Source organism: Ambystoma mexicanum, chromosome 1p (genome assembly GCF_040938575.1).
Source record: "Ambystoma mexicanum isolate Mex_15411 chromosome 1p, UKY_AmexF1_1, whole genome shotgun sequence".
Classification (NCBI taxonomy): domain Eukaryota; kingdom Metazoa; phylum Chordata; class Amphibia; order Caudata; family Ambystomatidae; genus Ambystoma; species Ambystoma mexicanum.
The window spans coordinates 1,143,085,030-1,143,098,963 of record NC_090921.1 but is presented as its reverse complement, the minus strand read 5'-3'; the positions used below and the strand labels follow the sequence as shown (position 1 = coordinate 1,143,098,963).

The 13,934-nt window shown below is 43.7% G+C and overlaps 1 protein-coding gene across 4 annotated transcripts in view; it reads right to left on the bottom strand.

Annotated features, from left to right (window-relative positions):
• The window catches only part of LOC138449874 (lens fiber membrane intrinsic protein-like), a 203,529-nt gene that overhangs the window by 18,327 nt on the left and 171,268 nt on the right, over nucleotides 1-13,934 (bottom strand). For all 4 annotated transcript variants that reach the window (XM_069604801.1, XM_069604798.1, XM_069604800.1 and 1 more), the window contains one exon: nucleotides 7,273-7,404. In XM_069604801.1, coding sequence (XP_069460902.1) covers nucleotides 7,273-7,404 — 132 coding nt within the window. The remainder of the gene's footprint in view (nucleotides 1-7,272; nucleotides 7,405-13,934) is intronic.

The following is a 13,934-nucleotide window of genomic DNA, read 5'->3' as shown; positions in this document are numbered from 1 at the left end:
GATAACTTTCTGTTTAGACAGCATCCTATTCTCTGGGCTTGAATTCTGCATACTATCTTTAAACAGATCATAACATCAAATGTCATACCGCCGTCATGGTTGTTGTCTGTCATAGTGCCTATTTTCAAGAAGGGCGATTGATCATGTTCTAGTAACTATCGACCGATTGTGCTTCTTGAGGCACCAGGCAAAATATTCTCTAAATTCACCTTGAGAGATTTTAATAAGTGGACATCTGAACATTTAACAAAAGATCCATTTCAAACTAGCTTTATATCAGGTATGGGAACCAGCAGCGTCAATTAACTAACCCTCACATCTATTATAGCTCACCATACCATATTAAAGCAAGCTCTTTACCTAACTTTTGTCGATCTAAGAGCCGCATTCGACTCCGTATCAAGAGAACTTTTATTAAACAAATTGATTCTCCATGGGTGTCCAGCCCACATTGTCTCTCTGATTAGAGATCTACATACAGGTAACACCATCTGAGTGAAACTGGGACTGGATGGCAAATGGACCCTGCCAATCAAGACTTTCAGAGGGCTGAGGCAGGGTTGTACCCTAGCCTCAGCCCTCTTCAACGTTTTTATTTCAGACATAGGAATAGCTTTTATTAATATTATAGCTGACGCTCCCATATTGGCCAACAAAACAGTCTTATATTTATTGTATTCAGATGATTTGGTATTAGTCTCCAAAATGCACAGTGGGCTTCAGAGAGTACTACAACTCTGGCGAATTATGCTGATGAAAATCTATTAACTATATATTTGGATAAAACCAAAATCATAAAATGTATTCCATCGTGAAGATACAATAAGCAAAATCAAACTTGGACCTTGAAGGGGCATCAATTGCAATGTGTACAACATTACACCTATCTAGGTACAATCAATACGAGCCAGAGTGGCAGAGAATTATATAAACAAACATTAAAGGCCAAGTTAACAACTTCCATATATCAGGCTAATATCATACAAGCCAAATATGGAAAATTCATGGTTGCACCAGCCATGTCATATTACTGTCAAATGTTATTCCTATCCTCTTATATGCCTCAGAAAACAAGCCGATAATACCAGAGGAGGTATGGGCTTGTCTAGAGGGTAAATACTGGCGAAGAATTTTACATCCACCCTCGTGTACCCCAGTTGCTTGGATATTGAATGAGCTTGGCCTTATTTCTTTGTTTGCCCGTTACATGTGGCAGCTGGTAGCCTTATTTAGGAAATGTGTATTGGCCTTACATACCTCTACCGTTCTAGGAATCTTGTCTGATTATGTTTTCACTTCCAAAGATACATTTATTTCCATGGGGCGCAAATCAGTAACTCATGCTTTGTCACTGGCAGATGTTTCTTCATCAGATCTCATCCAAAATCCGATGACAGTGAAAACCAAACTATTTCAGAAAGATTGGAGCTTAACCAGAGAGAAATGTGAAGTACATCGAGACTTTAAAAACAATCCATTTACAATAAAAAAAATATAGCAATCCTGAACAATAGATTTTAAAATCTCCATCACAGTCGCATAGGAGTGATTTTATGCGATTGAGATTTAATCTCTGGTCCACTCGAGAGGTTTTAGCATGACATCGAATTATAAAACACTCTGAAAACTATTGTCGATTTTGTAAAAACCGTGCACAGATATAGACATTGAGACATCTGTTAGTAGAGTGCATTGAGAGGATGGATAAAAGAATAACATTTTTTAAAAGGGTTATGGAACCCTATTGAGATCCTTCTTCTGAATATTTGTGGAAACGTATTTCACTCTGGTTTTCTCACACACATATGAATAAGTGCCATTAGATTTTAAGTGAATTGAATTTGAAACAATCACATCAAGGTTAAGTTCATCATGAATGTTTTTATATGAGTGAGAACTGATAATAAGCTCGGGATACCTAAATCTTATTGGGCCTCATTACGACCCTGGCGCTAAGGGGTTAACGGCGCTGTTAAAGGGTGCGGAGCCGTTAACCCCTTAGCGCCTAATTACGAGGTCCCTTTGCGGCTCCCGACCTTAATGGCTGGTCTGGACCAGCCTTTAAAGTAGGGACCCGCAAAGGGACCTTGAAGGTAATTACGGTACCGCAATTTGCGGTACCGTAATTACCGCCTTCCCCATTCCCATTGAGTCCTATGGGGAAAAAATGGGAATGGGGAAGGGCCAATGGTGCATGGGGAATTACCGCCCCGCCAACCTTGGAATGGGGTGGTAATTCCCCATTGCACCATGGCAGACTCATTACAATACCGGCAGCTACCATGGTGCTAATAGTGCCATTGGTTACCGACGGTGTTGTAATGGGTTGTATACGAATTGTTCGTTTTACAACTGTTCGAATTACAATTGACCTTTTCACAATTGACCGAATTGTGAAGGTCAATTGTAACATATATGTGGGGGGAAACCCCCCACCTAACGCCAAACCCCCCAAAACCCCTATATATATAAATAAATATATATTACCAAACAGATATATATATATATATATATTTATATATATATATATATACAGTCAATTGTGAAAAGGTCAATTGTGACCCTTTAAATTCAGTCAATTGTTCATTCGAACAATTGTAAACGAACAATTTGGGTAATACCTTGTAATGAGGGCCATTGTCTTTTTTTCTGCTAAATGGATTGGAAAATGTATATATATGTGATGGTTTATACCAAATGAATGATTTTGTTTTATCTTTCCTTTGGTTGGTCAATACACAGAATGAATTGATTATTTTATAAATGGTAAAGTTGACTTATGCCAGCTAAATCATGACTGTTGGCCTGGCGCGCGCTACAAATAAATAAAATACAAATACAAATAAATCAATTTTTAAAAAAAATGCTTTAGCGAGGAAGGTCTTTATTGTGTAGTATAGTGCACCTACACATGACCTTACGGTCAATAATTAAGAGTCCCAGGGGGCTGGGACAAATATGACATGCTTTGGCGTATTGAAATATGACAGCATATAATTTCAAAAGGATGGGTGAGGAACTTGTATTTATGTGTGGCAGTAAGGAACACTCTGTTAGAGAACTAACTTGATGGCTCGTAAATGTACTTGGCTGTAAGGCAAGACAGCTTGAGTATATACGAAGGCTGGGGCTCAGCAGCGTGGGTGTTTTATATTCAAAGGAATAGAAATTAGCAACACATGTTTTGCTAGAACTAAGTGAGGATAAGTAAGGTAACGATGGCCACCGGGTGTTGCAGCGCTTCCGATGTCGGAAGCCAAGCGGAATCGGATGGGGCGTTAGGTGGCTGCGCAGCGACGTTCAAGGAGGGAAGTAACACTCCAAACCAGAGTACAAAATGATGGCTTTACAAGGTTCGATCATCAGAAGGAAAGACAGTGTGCATAGTTATTTTCCACAGAGAAAGTGAGGTCCACCCGGGGGTTGGCATGAGGGGGCATTGGATGTGGGACGATCACACGTCCGTCAAAGCAGTGTCTCCATTTCGATCTTTTACTCACAGCTTTCAGAGTGCAGACAGCATATACCATGTTTACAGGCTTGTTTATCATTAACGTGCAGTGGTCGAAGTGAGCGGGAACAGTCGTTAGAGGTGTTCCACTACTTTAAATTTTTGCTGTTAAAAGCTCCACTACTTTTGCAACCATTTTCACCATTCCAGAACTGTTCTTTATGAAGTTAAAGCACACTTCTCGACTTTACCATCTGATATCAGTGACTTGGTAAGACTTGGGTGGGTATAACGGTTTAGTGCTGCAGGTTACCATAGGCTCATTTGGAGACTTCTCCATCACGTTAGGGTCTATTTTGAGACACAGTTTCTAGAGTGTCTATGGGTTGTTGTTCTCTGGGGCGCCCAAAGAAACAGAAGCGCTTCTATATATTGAACTTGAGTATTTATCGGGGCGGTTAGCCTGCGCACGTTCGCACCTTTATGAATGCCCAGTGTTTTCTCTGAATGGGTAATTGAGGCATTGCTTGAGGCACAGGGGAAGTTTTTGGCAAATTTTTCCAGATTGGGATAGCTGTGGATGGTTCAGGTTTTTTGACCAGCGGCTGCCGAGACCGCATTTTGCGGGAATGTTTTCATTTCCCATGGTGATTGCTCCTTGTGGGCAACCATGTGCCCATGCAGTATTGGGGCCCGGTGTGGCCGTTTAGGCTGGGTGTTGTGACCAGGTTGGATAGCGACTTTTAAAAGCAAACATAGGGAGGGTTTTCACAGGGCTAGCAGCCGCTGGAAGGGCATACCGCCAGCATGTGGTTTTAATAGAGTGTTGGAACTCTGAGCAGGTCGGTAGGGCGTATAAACAGGAATAGTATTAATGGATTGGATTTGTAATGGGAAATGGGGGGCTGTGTTTTTCTGGCAGATGACGGGCACCAGCCGCTGTGGTGCAAAGGGAGGATTGCTCGGGTGCAATGTGCTCACCTTGGAAGCAAGGCAACACAAAGCAACACAGGTTTAGTCCCTGGTCTGCGCTTAGAAACCTCTGGGCATTAAGCCCATTATAAATAACCTATTGTATCAGGTCAATGCACCAAACGGTATAAAGCAGGTTAGGAGAGAATTGGGAGAACAGGCAAGGTGTATGAAGTGTCTGCTGGCACATGTAAGATACGGGCACAATCCTGACCCCTTAAATTTCAAGATGTTTTGAACAGAGCTACACTTATGTTAATGGAAAGGTGATTGGAGACCACCGGGCAAATTGGGGCACTTAACTGCATACAATTTTAAGGGGATTGGGTGGGCGCCCGGATTCAGGTTTACTCAGTTAACTTAAGAATATGGTGATTTTGCTTTGCATAGAGCCTTTGGCAACTCACTCTGGCGTTGTACAGAAGATTGATGTGAAGGTCAAGCTTCCATGGTAGCGGTTAATTTTCAGCCATTAAGGACAAGGTAATATGCTGCACTGCAGCACGAAAGTTAAGGGTGTGTAAGTGGGTTACCTCTATCCAGTACTGGGGTTACTCCTGTTCGGTTGCTTGTCTATGAACGGCCATATGCCTGGATGGGCTGCGCCCAACCCACGCACTGAAGCTAGGAGGGTGTGTCCCAGGAAGTGTGGAAGAAAGACTTAACAGGAATTTATTGGAAGTCTTACACTTGGGTTTAATGGTACTAATTTGTTAAGTATGGCATGGCTTAATTACTCCTATAAGGAATGCTGGACACAGGGATGGCTTTGCATCCTAGGTGAACTTCGGATGTGCGGAACACCATGTACTAGTGCAAAGTTCCTTGGTGGGCTCCCCTGTCACTGGAGTACTGGTAAAGTGAAATCAGACTAGCTTGAGGTATAACACCCAATATTGGTGCACATTTGAGGTGGGGGTCGCAAGGGATGTCAGCACGGTTGGAAGGGTGCAGAAAGAGGTCATTACAGTTTACAATATGCATAGATCTAAACTATTGTAGAAGGCAAGAGGTTATCAAGGGTGGACAAAGTGGGGGGTTGGAGTCATATGTGGAAATTTGATTTAGATAATTATATGTGAACATGGGCTACATAAAGCAGGAGGGCGCTGTAGAGGAACAGGTAGCAAGGTTGCAGCATTCACTGATGCTTTACTGCCTCCCGGGCACAAGGCAGCCTGCGAGTTTGTGGGGGCATGGATGTCTAAACCACTAATTTTTGGAATTTGTGTCACAGGATCAAAGGACCAGGCAGAAGGATGCCTGGAAAGAGATACAGTGTGGCAACAGCTCAGAGTGGTTGGTGGAGCAGCACTGGTAAAGTGGACTCATACAGGTGAGGTAGGAAACACGGTTTGAAGGGGAACTCCGGGAAAGGCAATCCATAGTGTCGTCGAGGCAGGGATCAGTCGAGGGGTGCTTGGACCCAACGCTCTGGCCGGTGCCAGGAGGGGGATCAGGTGTCAGCTGGAGTTGCATGATGTTCTAGGAGGAGGTGCCAAAAAGAAAACGACGGGTCACAACTGCCAATGGGCTGCTTGTGCGGATGAGCGGTAAGGGCACGTGGATACCCGAGATGCCCTGGAAAGGCCGTGGGTCACCCGGAAGTAAGGGTAAATATCTACGTACCAGTGGGCCACTCACCGAAGTGTAAGGTGACTCAGCACAGAGTTTACAAGTTATCTCCCAGATATATCAATGGGCCACCCAGTAGTGGAATAAAATGGAGCAACAGGTCCCTGGCGGTGGGATGGAGAGGCTGACGCGCTTGGAATGTTAGTTTGTCTCAGGAATAGGAGATTGGGCAAGGGGGATCCACTAGATCACATTAAGGTTGGGGTCTTGACAGGATGACAATGACAACTAGGGGTGGGGGCACCCGGAAGTAGGTAGGGGAGAATATATAAGTACCGGCTGAGAACTCTGGGCTAGGCTCATCGCAGGGTAGGTTCAGAGCTCTGAGGAGGAAAGTGGGTCATGATGCCTAAGGGAGCAGGGTGCTAGGTTCCTACTTCATGGTGGGGGCATTGGAGTTGCAGGGGGGCCACCCCAAAGTGTGGCAGAGTTACAAGGCCGGTCCCAGAGAAGGAGGCACGCTGCAGGGGTTTCCCGCGAGCTAAAACCACTGGCTGCTTCAGCCAGGATGGGGTGACACAGGTACTGATACCACTAGGGACGGTTGGTACTCCTCAACAACTGATGCAGTGGCCTTGGGTTCGATCAATTGTCCAAATGGGAGTGACTGAACTGGCAGTCGGATACCAGGGCGGGCAGTTCTCGCAAGAACGGAAGTGAGATGGCTCACAGGTTTTTTGGACATGGTACTTTGTAAAGCGGGATTGGACGGAGCTACCCGGAAAGGATTCGTAAGCAGGTCTTCCAGGCATTTGTAATACCTGAGCAGGGATGGGGCCGGGCGATAGGATGACTCTAATAATGCTTCCAATAAAGTGTGATATGTTTCCAACTTTTAGAAGGTCTCTGTCTCATATCATCGGGTGAGCAAAGTATGAGACATTGTGCATTACTGTTGCTATGTAGGGCGCCATGATAGGGGTTAGCCCTGCTATGCTTTGTTCTGCAACGGAGGAACCACACTCATTTCGACAACATACTCATTTAAACAACACAAAAAGGTTCTGTGCATCTCTTACTACTAATAATAGAAATAACAACACTACTAAAATCTGCAGTGCTTAAATGCAATCTTACCCTGCTTGTAACTCTGTCAACAAAGTCATGCCAAAGCCTTTTCCACAAACTCATGCACCCCCTCATATACAGGTTTCGGCCCCAAGGTCACATCACCTTCCTTCTCAAGGGCCACACTCAACCAGATGTACACTTACCTGTAATCAAAGACAGTGGCAGGGCACCCCAGCCCAGAGCGAAGCACCAGTCATAGCTCAAACCTGGAGTGGACCGCACCGTCTCAGATGTCCCACTAGTAAAAACCATCATAGCTATGATATCACAGACAGCTGCAATGATAAAGGGTTGTTTCAGTATCATTAGAATTCCTTCACTACCACTGTGCATACAGACACAACTATATAAGTGCACCATGATCACCATACTCATCACACTGCCACTACTATTTGGCCCCACCTTAATTGGTATCTGGCATACCCCATCTGAACCACAGGAACATCCCAAAATGTTCTCCACCAAAATCACAGACCCTTTCATTAAAGCAACATTGTTCCTACCAGCACTGAACAGCAACCTCTTGGTTGCCACACTAAAGCCAACAACATTATTACCCAAACTACACCTCAACACTCCCAGGAGCAATAAGGTGACAATGCCTAATCCCATGACAACCAGGAACACCACAAGTTGCACCACAGATTTATTGACCAACTGCCCAAACTTGAAGACTCTGCACTAGGCTACCATCACATTATCAGCCTGTACACATCAGAAATCATATCAAACTTTGCCCCAAAAATACAAGTTACCACCCAATGCGACACATTGCCACCAATCTTACCCACACCAGCCATAATGAGAACCAGAAACACCTCAAAGCTAGCATTATCACACCGGACAACCCTACACAGTCCATTAAAGGAGCCTTAATCAATGCAAGGTCTCTAGTAGCTCCTGCTACCGACATAGCAGACATCATATTATCTAATAACCTGGACCTCCTAGCAGTAACAGAATCCTGGGTGCATGCTGCAGCCGGACCATCACTTCTACTAGCAACCCCAGACAATTACTCTATCATTAGAGTTGACAGACCAATCTCCAGAGGCGGAGGTATTGCTCTAATCTTTAGAAACACGCTAGATTTGAGAACAGCCTCCGCACCATCACTGTCTTCATGTGAAATCCTTTCAGCTAAACTCTAAACCTTGCACAAAGCACCATTACTATCCACCTAGTCTACAGACCTACTGGGCCCATAGGCTCCTTCAAGGAGTACATTAAAACCCTACTCTCCGACAACATCAAAACCACCTTGCAATACTTAATCCTAAAAGACTTTAATTTAGGCTATAACGACCCTAATGACCTCCATGCAACCTCTCTCGCCAATGACCTAGCTGAACATGGATTTATTCAAAACATCACCCTACCCACGCTTGAGAAAGGTAGGACCCTTGACTGGATAGCAGATCTAAATTGCAACATTTCAGTAAACGAAATCCAACCGCAAACCTGGACTGACCACCACCTTATCTCCTTTCATTTCAACATTGACAACACATCCAACAAAACCTGCCCTATAGCACCTCCTTCCCCTACAAGAAACAAATGTAATATTACTGCAGAGGCAATTATGCCTCTTGTAATCCCCACACCAAACGCCCTCGTAGACATGAACAACCCTAACGCTCTAGCAGACGCCTATAACTCTTCCATGTCAATAGCACTAGACAATGTAGCACCTCTCAAAATGCACAAAGGGAAACCAAGAGCCCATATGAACTCATGGTTTACCCATGAGTTGAAAGCGCTCCGTGCTGAAAAAATAAAATGTGAAACCCTCTGGACACACACTTCCTCCTCGGAGAATAAAAATAACCTAGTTACTATATCCACTCAATACAAAGAAGAGATTATCCGCACAAGGCGTGAAACCTATAACAATAGAATAAATCAAGCAGGTTCCAGCACCAAAGAACTCTTCGTCATCCTGAGAGAAATGGAGTCGCCAAACCCTCCCATTGACTCATTCCTAAAAGACAAACTCTGGTGCACGAACATTCAAAATGCTCTCACCAATAAAATTGCTAGCCTACAAACTAAAATAGCAGACAAACGAAGACAACTTACCAACTCTGCCTCCACCAAACCCTCTCCTGAGATCCTCACCCCGAAGCCCCAAGGCTTTAAATTTACAAATGTATCGGTATCCGAAGTACAAAAAATCATAGCCTTTCTGAAACCCTCTAATTGCAAGGGCGATAGCCCAGCACAGATCATCAACGATGCGGCCAGAGACTTGGCCCCTTTCATCACCAAACTAATTAACGTATCATTCTCAAGTGGCATAGTACCCAGCAACCTGAAGGAATCATGGGTACTCCCACTACTCAAAAAACAAACACTAGACCCCTCGATCCCCACAAACTACAGACCCATCACCACAGTCCCATTCTTGCTAAAGATCTTAGACAGGGTTGCATACCTGCAAATCCAAGACTATCTTGAGTCCACCAAACTCCTGGGAACTCAGGAATCTGGATTTAGACCTCAACATGGGACAGAAACTGCCCTTATTGACCTAAAAAGCCAAATTGACGTTTTTAAAGATAAAGGTAGGCTTGCTATCCTGCTCCTCTTGGACTTGTCAGCGGCTTTTGACTTGGTCGATCATAAAGTTCTATGTGATCACCTTGCCTCTGCAACCCACTTCTCCAAGTCAGCCATCATGTGGATACAATCATTCCTAAATAATAGGACCATGCGAGTATTCTCGCCTGCTGCAGCAGCTGACCCCATACCCATCACCTGTGGCATGCCCCAAGGCTCATGCATCTCGCCAACTTTGTATAACATCTTTACAAAGCCTCTGTTTGATGAACTGGACCGTCTGGGTGTCACCTACATGAATTATGCAGATGACAACTAGATACTCCTACCCCTCACGGGCGTATATGACTTAGATGTTCAATGCGTGAACGAAATCTACACCATCATTCAGGCATGGATGGCCATCCATTGCCTGTGCGTGAATGATGATAAAATGGAACTCCTCCTAGTAGGCTCGCCAACTAACATAAGAAAAAATTAAGCCCCAAATACAACACATTCAACTTAGACGGGAACAACTTCCCAACTGCTAAATTAGTCAAAACACTTGGTTTGTACCTCGACGTCACCTCCAACCTAACTAAACAAGTGAATATGACCACCTCAGCTACTGCCTATATGGGCAAGTTGATAAGAGCATGCAGACCTTTGCTGTCTACAGAAAGCTGCCTCATATTATCCAGAGCCTTTATAGTGTCCAAACTGGACTACTGCAATGGCCTCTACATAGGCGCTAATAAGGCAATACTCAACAAACTTCAGATTATGCAGAACAATGCTCTCAGAGCTGCACTCAATATACAAAGAAGTGAGCACATCTCATCTACTAGAAAACAATGTAAATGGCTCTCTATAAAAGAAAAGATTGAACTTAAAACCATTTGTCTTACATTTAAAGTGCTGAACCACACAGCCATCCCCATATCTCACTGAAAAATTCACCTTGAGATCATCCACACATATCACCAGATCTTCTGACACCTCCTGCCTGGTGGTCACAAGATACAACTTAAAGTAATGGCGGCTCAATTATGGAACACCCTCCCATCTGACATCAAATCGTCCAATTATTCTCCAATTTCAGGAAAAGTGTCAGCTCTTGGTCACTCAGCAAGAACTATCAATCGCCTTTGAGTACATGCACATGTTACACTCTAACCCGCTTAGTCCAATCTGTCCATTCTCCAGCGACTTATATAAACTCTGTTTTGCCATTTATATCCTGCCTCTCCCCCAGCTATTTATAATAACCACTCTGGAGAACCTCATCATTACCTATGTTCGCTAATTGTTTACTTGTACTTATCTGTTATTTTGCTTATTACCTCGATGTATGCACAATCACATAACTGCATTTCCTCTGCATGCACACTCTCCAATCTATACTGTATTTCTTGTGTATATAACAACCTATGCTGTATTTCCTATGTACGTAACAACTTACTAAAAGCGCCCAGATAACTCTGCTCTGGGTCAGGTGCGCGATATAAATAAACAAACAAACAAACAAACAAACTTTGAACTAATTTAGCAATATAAAATGAAAGCAGGTGGATGCGTATATGCTGTGTTTACCATCATATGAACTGGTCATGCAACTTGGAAACCCATACATCAGTAGTTTACAAGGCAGTGAGAAAACGAAAATAAAGTCGTTTTTTAGAACTCTATATAATTTCGAAAATCATGCTGTGAAGTTTGCTCTTCTCTGATGTGCTATCTTTGCAATTTTGCAGATGGAGATTAGTATTTGCGCGTATGCAGGCCAGGCAAACTGAATGCTCCATACCCAGAGCTTCTTGTTTAAAGTCAACTTGAATGTTTTATGTTTCTGAGGTCTATCATTTTGTGCAGAAATACTCCACGTTTTGATATTACTGTAGCCAAGTTTTTTCTATGCTCCGATCAAATAGTTGGCTTTAATTATAATATGTTTTATGCATATCTCTTCATGTCTGACTCCCCCTGCTTCTAAGCACTGTACAAATAGGTATTATTACTGTGAAATGGAACAATACTTTATTTATCAACCTCAGAAGGACAAAGTGCTGAAATATAAACTTGGATAGTGCAGGCTGGGACACGCCAGAGTTGAGCTTGTAACTTGCTGAGTTATGCATTTTCGATACAGTGTGCCGTTTAATCAATTGTGCAGTTAAAAAGAAACATTTATTAGGATATCTACCCACCACTCTCTCCTGTCCCCCTGTATTACGTTGTAAAACACGATGTAACACTACTATTACTACTAGTGGGCCATGTCATATTCAGCTAGCTTCTGAGCACTGTAATAATAAGTGTTATGTTAATAAGAAAAGCCCCAGAGGCAATACATTAACAAATGATACGGTATTCACATGTAAGGAGAAATAGCTAGCATGGCAGTTCAGTGCTCACTGCTGGGATCTATGCGTGTTCTGCAGGTCGCATGTTTGAATCCTAGCAAGGTCTACTCAATCTTTAATTCTGCTGAGGTCGCCAATTGAGTAGTAATTTTCGGTAGCCATGTAACAATCATTTGATATGAGTATTTTATGTAAATTGCTTTAGCAAAAGCGCTATATAAGTAACAGATCATTATAAAGCTCTGAGTTTTAGCATCATTAAATCCATGCCTTGGTTCATAATAATGTCATGGGGGCCGATTCTCTGGCATATTTCATCACTTGTGCCAATAAAAGGAGCAGCCCGATCCACGAGAGACATCTGAAAGAGCGCATCTTGGATGCACACAATTATATGCCCTTTTTAAGACTTACTCTTCATTTGAATGCCTCATCTGCAGGCTTGGTGTCTCTCAAATCCTCTTGCTGAAACTTGCCACTATCTACAGGACCCCTGCTCCGGTCTCCCTTTTCCTTTCGGAGTGATCTCACCTCACATCTTCTCTCCTGGCCTCCACCTCCAAGCTTCTCTTCCTTGGAGACTTCAGTATTCACCTTGACTCTCCTGATGCAGCCTCTGGACTCTTCTGCAGCTCCTGTGACTCTCATTCCCTCACCATTCTTACCTCTGGTCCGATGCACTCAGCTGGACACAACTTGGATGCTCTCATCTCAGCAGACATCCCCATCTCCAACCCTCTCACTACACCCCTCTTCTGGTCTGACCATGTCCTCCTGTCCTCTCACCATGGATGTCATTTAGGGGTTGCCAGGGGTCGCAACTGTGACCCCTGAGGTCTCCCTTGCTACCCATGTGGTCTCACTTGCTACCCCTAAAAAATAGTTTAAAAAAATACTTTAAAAAAAATTATATTTTGTTTTTTTTACAATGAGGCTCCAGGGCTGTGGCCAGCAGCATGTGGCTCTTTGTTTCTGGAGTGGCTGGTTTTCTGATGGCTATAGCCAATTAGATAGTTCCGTGGGTTGAGCGCCCTGGCTGCTGCAATCTGTGTGTGATCTGCAAGTTGCAGGTTCTACTCCCAGCCAGGTCAACGCAGCCTTTCATACTGCTGAGGTTGATAAATGAGTACCAACACAGGTTGGGTGATATTGTATGTATATTTGTTCTATCTGAAGCGCTTAAGCATAAGTGCTATATAATAACGCATCATTATCCTTTGGCCTTGAACTTCTGCTTGCATTCACAGTGATTTGGTAATATGGGCCTATACACACTGATATTAACGATACATATGGTGATCCATTCTTGTATGAAATGTATATCACTTTACAGTGATATTCTAACCCTATTTTACGTAGTGTACTCAGAAACAATGCTATGTGATGCCACATCCTGTTTTTTCATGGGTTGAAAGGTTGTGTTCCATCGCTTCCCGTGATGTCACTTTGTGTGGGGTCAAATGACATCACTTCCTGTGATGTCATCAGAGGCCAATGGTCATGTGATGTCACTTCCACTACCCCTGGCATTTTGGTGAAATGACGTCCCTGCCTCTCACCTAGATCTCTTGGGCCCCCAGGCTAACCCTCTGCCCACAAAGCCAGTCTCCTTCTCCGTCATTCAACTGATGAAGCAAGTGTCAGTTGCTGCTTTTGCCGCCACTTTCATTCCCCCTCCCACTCCGGCCACTGACTCTGGCACTGACACAACCCTCGCTAACCTTCACCTCTCCATCTCCAACACTCTGGACATCCTTGTCCCTGTCATGAAGATCTGCATGAAGCCTGCCTCCAAGCGCAACACCTGGTATGATTCTGACCTACTTTCTCTGAAACACAAGTGCAGAGTTGCTATGCGGGAGTGGCAGCCATTGAGTACATCCTCTGACAGACTGGCCTGC